The 5,978-nt window shown below is 54.7% G+C and overlaps 1 protein-coding gene across 1 annotated transcript in view; it reads right to left on the bottom strand.

The window, feature by feature from the left end:
• Positions 1–339: 339 nt before the first annotated feature.
• Positions 340–5,978, bottom strand: part of Kiaa1522 (KIAA1522 ortholog) — a 30,263-nt gene continuing 24,624 nt past the window's right edge. The window contains exons 5-7 of the mRNA XM_027399369.2: positions 5,315–5,428; positions 2,681–5,230; positions 340–2,347 (exon numbers count right to left, since the gene is read on the bottom strand). Coding sequence (XP_027255170.1) covers positions 2,340–2,347; positions 2,681–5,230; positions 5,315–5,428 — 2,672 coding nt within the window. The 3' untranslated portion in view covers positions 340–2,339. The remainder of the gene's footprint in view (positions 2,348–2,680; positions 5,231–5,314; positions 5,429–5,978) is intronic.

Raw genomic sequence — 5,978 nt, 5'->3', positions numbered from 1 at the left:
GTGTTTGAAGGATTTGTCAGAACCACACCATGTTAGGCATGAGCTGGGCCCGCTCACTTTGGCCCTATAGTGGGATGGGGCAGACAGGGATATTTGACGGATACTCTGAGGTCCCCCTGCTCAGTACCAGGCAAGAGGTCCACCCTGGGGGCCTGTGCTGGCAGGACACCACTCCTTCTGACTGAGGCAGGGCACTGCCCTGTCCTTGTACAACCAGATCTTTTGTGGTTCATCAGCTTGGGATTAGATTCATGATGTGAGGTGTGTGTTCCTCAAACCCTGTTACATATATTACCCCACATCTCCTGCTGTCGATATCTAGAAAAGAGTAGTCACAGCCAAGTTTCAATCATTTATTTAATACCTTTTAATGAAACACAGCTTTGTCATGTGTCTCACTCAAGCTTCAGAGAGGGAGTGGGGAGAGAACTGTTTATATAGACATATCAAAGACTCAAAAATTTAAGGAAATATATATATATATATATATATTTGTCTCTTCTAATGTTTTTATGCAAATTAAAAATCAGAGGCTTTTGGTCTCTCCGTTTACACAGGGTCAAGCTTATTTACCCCAGAGGACAAAGAGAGGTTGTCCCTCTTAAGATTCTCCTTTCTTCTTTGTACTCTGGCCCACCCAGTGGGGAAACAAGCAGAGAAGATCCCAAGTCAGGGCAAGAGCTCCAGTAACACTGGGGATGGGGAGTGCTGCTTCCCCACCCCCAGTAGCTCCCAGACTGCCAGGCCTGGTTTCATGGGGCTTTGACCAGTCCTGGATCCTGGGGCAGAACAGTGCTTACTGATTGATTGTCCTCCCTCCCCATCTCATGGGACAGTGACATCCACCCAGCAGCAGCCCCCATCAAACAGAGCACGGGAAAGACAGTGACAAACAAGCAATCCTAGCAAGAGGGCTAAGGGACCTGGACTCTCACCCCATTTCCCCAGTTCTTGATAGGAAAGTCAGTAGAAAGGGTGGTGTGTCACTCTCTTCTTTGTGGTGGAGAGGCTAAAAAAAGCAAGCTCTCTTGCCAGGCTCAAGCCCCCAATAAGAAAAACTGAAGAGGTGGCCCTAGAGGAGGCACAGCCATGGGCGCTGACAGGGACTCCGGCCTACCTAGAGAGGTGGTCCAGGCAGAAAATAGATGATTAAATTCCAGGAAGAGACCAGTAGCAGAGACTGCTATCTGGGATAGCAACCAGACTGCCCACTTAGGATCACTGGGTATCCCCTCTTGGACTAGGGAAGAATCTGGCCCGAGATACCCCCTTGGCTTCCCATCCTTGCCGCTCAGCCTCAGCTCCCTCCACCTGGCTGAAAGGCAGCTGCAGAGGACATGCACCAAAGAGTAGAGACAGGTCAGACAAAGAATGAGGGCCAGGCCTGGGCCCACTGCCCAAGTAAGGCCCTGCCAGGCTCTCCTCCCATCTTGGCAGTATTCCCTGCCAAGATGAAATGGACACATCCCATGAGCTCCTGGCTCTGAAGCTGTGCCCATCCACCCAAACCCAATCAAGTGTCACAGGACAGGTACCCAGCAGGCCAAGATCCCAGATGGCTTCCTACTCTGGTCTGGCTTTTGGTTTCTTAGTGCACAGTGCCCACAGACCTCTGGTTCTTCCTCCCCTCATCCATGAACCCCCCTTATAAGGAGGAGCACCTGACAGAACTGGAAGGCAGGAGAGTGGTTGGTGGTAAGGTGAGGCACAGGAAAGTTAGCCCCATCTGTACCTTTTGTGCTTTGGAATTCCACAGCCTCACTCCTGCCACCAGCCTGGGAAGCTTGTGGGATGACTTGCCAAGAACTAAGGAAAGGAGTGAACTGGACTGGCAGAATGGACAGACTGGTTCCAGCTGGGGCTGGCTACCAAGGACTGATGCTGCCAGTGTGTAAACGGCTCTTGGAATGTGGTTTCATGAGTCCTAGAGGGTGCACAGGCAGCCACTTTGCAAAATGCTTTGATTCTGGACTACAATTTACGTGATTCTCAACATGAAACAAAACAAACGTGTTCTGCTCCCACCTCTGTGGCCTTGGGTGGGGGTGGGGCACAGCCACCCACTCCCACCAGCTACCTTCTTCAAGATGAGGCTAAGGCCAAGGCTGACAGACTGCTGGAGGTGAATCCTTTCAGGAAAAGGCATGAGGGAGGGGTGACTTGGAGGATGGGCAACACCAGGCTTGCATAAACATGGAAGGCTGTGGAGATTAAGGCTGCAGGCATCCTTTCTTAGGCTGTGTGCCGTATCCTTTCTTCCTTGGAGCTGCTCGGGTCCCTGAGAGATTGTGTTCCTGGGATGGGTCAGCAGTGCCAGTTGAAGGTCAGACCAGTCTCTTCTATGGATCTGTGAGGAAAGTGACAGTGAGCAAGCCTCCCAGATTGATTCTGGCAATAAGCATAAGACACACTCACCCAACCCTTCTGTATCCCCTCACTTGACTGACACTGGGCTAGACACACCCATTTTACAACATGATATGGGAAATGATGTGACTAAACTGGAATATGCCCATGTCTGCTACCAGAGTGTGTGTGTCCCGTCTAACCCTCTTCCTCTAATTTCCTATCACCAGTTTAAAGATGAAGTCCACTTATCCCAGACATCACAAAGCCAGACCCAAGAACATTCTATGGTAGACCCCCCAGAAAACTGATTTTACACCAGTGTCTATAGTACCTGAACCAGGGGGGCCCATCTTCTCTGTACCAGCCAGCTGCACACCTCCATCCTCAGCCAGCTCCCCCTTAGTCCTGTCCTCAGCGTGAGGGAGCCCGTTGGTGGCTGGAGCACTAAGAGACTCAGCCCTAGGAAAACTGGGGGAGGGAGGAGGGACTCCCACAGAGGGCTTGCGGGCCACAGGTGGGGGAGCCTTGGAAGGCTTCTTCTGAGCCTGTGATGGCCGCTGCTCTGAAATGCTCCGGAGTTCAGCCACCAGATTCCGCTGGAGGTCAGCCTGGGCCTCAGGAGACACCGGCCGCTCAAGCTGCAGTTTTTTGGTGCCCTTGGAGAAGATGAAGCTGGCCTTGGAGGCAGGAGATTGTGGAGACCGTGGCTCTGCCTCTGGTGGTCCAATGGGCAGGGTACTTCCAGGGCTCTCAGTGGCAGCCAAGCTGGAGGCCTTGAGTCGGACGGCTGCATGGAGCCCAGAGGAGGGGGCAGGCACTGGGCTGGCCCGCCCTGACAGGGCTCTTCGAAGTGGCTTCTGTGGAGCTGATGACCCTGGAGGTGAACTTGGTGCCCCTGTGGAAGCACCCACAGAGCGAAGCCGTACCATCTGCAGGAGTGAGGGTGTGACCAGAGGTGTGCCAGCATCCTCCCTGGCAGCCCCACTGTTCTTGCCCAAAGAGTCCTTCTGAGGGAGCTTGGCCAGAGGTTCTGAAACAGAACTAACTGGAGCTGGAGGTGGAGGTGGTGCTGGTGGAGGGGTTTCAATTTGCTGGGGTGAGGTTTGGGAAGAGCTGGCAGCGGAAGGGGTGGCAGCCAGGGAGCTGCAGGGCTCCAGAGGGCCAGGCTCCAGGCCTGCAAAGACGACCTCCTCGGGTGGGGGAAAATCAGCCATGGACAGGTCCTGTTCCTCAGGTGCAGGTGGTGGTGGTGGTGGCCAGCTGGAATCTGGGAGGGACTCCTCAGCCGTCTCTGGAGTAGGTGGGACCTCCTCAACCACGTCAGGTTTCTTACTAGGCGGTGGAGGTGGGTGATAAGATGGGGGTGGAGACGGTGGGGGTGACTGGTCTTTGGAGGCAATGGGAGACTCCTGGGGTGGAGTCAGGGTTGTCTGAGGCATGGAAGGTGATGCAGGACTGGTGTTGATGGTAGAAACCGGCCCTGGAGCCAGAGCAGGGGTAGCTACAGCAGGGGTAGCCACAGCAGGGACAGCTTGGTTAGAGCTCTTGGTCTTGGAAGGTGGTGGAGAGAAAGGGGCAGGCACCTTAGGATGAGGAGGTATGACAAACCTGTCACCCACAGGGGTGGACATCTGTGGACCAGAGCGGTCAGAGGGAGTAGGGTCTGAGGAAGAGGAACACAGAGATGTGAGGGAGGAGGAGACAGAGGCCCCAGGAGACCGAAGGGATGTCACTCGATCTGGTTTAGGAGGCTGAGCCTTGCCTGGGGAAGCAGGGGGACCTGCCAGACCCTTGTGAGGAAGAGTTGGGGTACCGCTTTGGCTTGAGTATCCACTGGAAGGTGAAAGTGTCCGTTCTGGGGAACGTGGGGGGCGCCTGGAGCCACCTGGAGACAAGCCAGAGCCCCAGCTGCCTGCTGAGCTGGGTGGACAAGGCACTGCAGCCACCCCTGAAGATCCACCTGTGGTGGGTGGCCGGGGTGGCTGCGGTTGCTGCTTCCGTTCAGGTTTGGGCGGCAGCCCTAAGGGCCCATCGGGCACTGCTGAGCCCCGCTGATGGAGGGAGTAAGTCCGGCGGGGAGGCGGGGGAGGCCGTTTCATCTTACGCAGGGACACACTCCTGCCAGACAACTGCCCACTGCTGCGGATGCTGGCTGTGTCTGAGACCTCAGCAGTGCTACCCCCACTGGGAGACCCCCTCCCACTACCCCCTGGAGGAGGGGAGACCACATTATTGCTAGCTACAGAGCCCTCTGGCTGGCCCTCAGAGCCCCCCTTAGAAGAGAGAGTGGACCCATCAGACACAATGGTCTCAGAAGATTGAGAATGGCTCCAGGTGTCACTGGATGAGGAAGCATGGCGGCTGCGAGGCCGTGGACTTGAGGCTGAGGAGAAGCGGCCCAGTGAGCGAACAGAAGCTGGACTAGCAGACAGCAGGCTGCAGCGGCTCAGAGTGCGCAGGCTGCTGCGGCCCAGAGCCACCACGTCCACTGTGGGTGGTAGCACAGCATGTGGGATCAGCTTGGACAAGTAGGTGGCTTGGGGTGAGATAGACATGGCTGGACTCAGTGGCTCTGGAGGTCCTGCGCCTCCTGTCAGTCCAGGAACTGCGAGAGACATAGGCCGAGTCAATGGTGGTGGCCGGGCTCCTGTGGATCGACCAACAAGTGTGTCATCATGGTAAACACGGTCAATATGGCGCTGTAGTATAGCCTCTGTATCAGTGCCAGCCTCTGTTTCTGCCTCCAGAGCCTGCAGGGACACCCGGACCCCTGTCCCTAAGGCCAGGCCCGGGGGACGACCATCCACTGTGGGAATGCGGACAGCATCCTGTGGACCAGGAGGCTGTGGAGTGCCTGGGGCCTCACGATTATTCCGCAGGCCTGAAACGGACAAGGAGATGGAGTCAGCAGAAGGGCTAGCCAGGCTCTCCATCCACCACCACTGACCACTGAACAAAGGCTCACCAAGTTCCTTCTGCACATGTTGAGGCAGCCCCAGCACCGTGCTCCTCCGCTCCCTCCGTCGCCTCCCTGACTTTCCAGATTTGGGAAATGAGTCATGGGGTCTGAAGGTGGAGCCTAAGGGCCAGTTCAGGAGGAGGAAACAGTGAGAGCAGGACTCTGAACACGTTACAGCGCACTGTCCTGTACTAACACAGTACTAGTAAGGGTTCTGGCAAGGCGAGGCTTCTTTAAGACTTCTGGAAATCCCCTTACTAATTCAACAATGATCTTTCCATTGAGCGGATGGTTCTTATTACTCAGTGAACACATTATGTCATAATATTAAATGTTTGATATTCATTCCAATAGGGTAAATGCTCTTAACATCTGATTTGTCTGGAGCAAGAGGTACTACTGGAGACTGAACCCAAAGTCTTACACATGCTCTCTGAGGCGGCCCCTAGCCAATCCTTTGGCTTCTGTTTTGAGATGGAGTCTCACACAGTCTAAGCCAGCCTCTAACTCACTATGTAGCCAAAGATGGCACTGAATTTCTGATCCTCATACTTCTAATTTCCCAAGTGCTGGGATTATAGGTGCATACTACCATGCTGTTTTATATAATGCCCGAATACAAGGCAAGCACAATATTAAGTGAGCTATATCCCAAGCCAATCCTTCATCT

The sequence above is a fragment of the Cricetulus griseus genome, chromosome 2, assembly GCF_003668045.3.
Source record: "Cricetulus griseus strain 17A/GY chromosome 2, alternate assembly CriGri-PICRH-1.0, whole genome shotgun sequence".
NCBI classification, from domain to species: domain Eukaryota; kingdom Metazoa; phylum Chordata; class Mammalia; order Rodentia; family Cricetidae; genus Cricetulus; species Cricetulus griseus.
The sequence above is the reverse complement of the archived record's forward strand: the minus strand, read 5'-3'. Positions and strand labels throughout refer to the sequence as shown.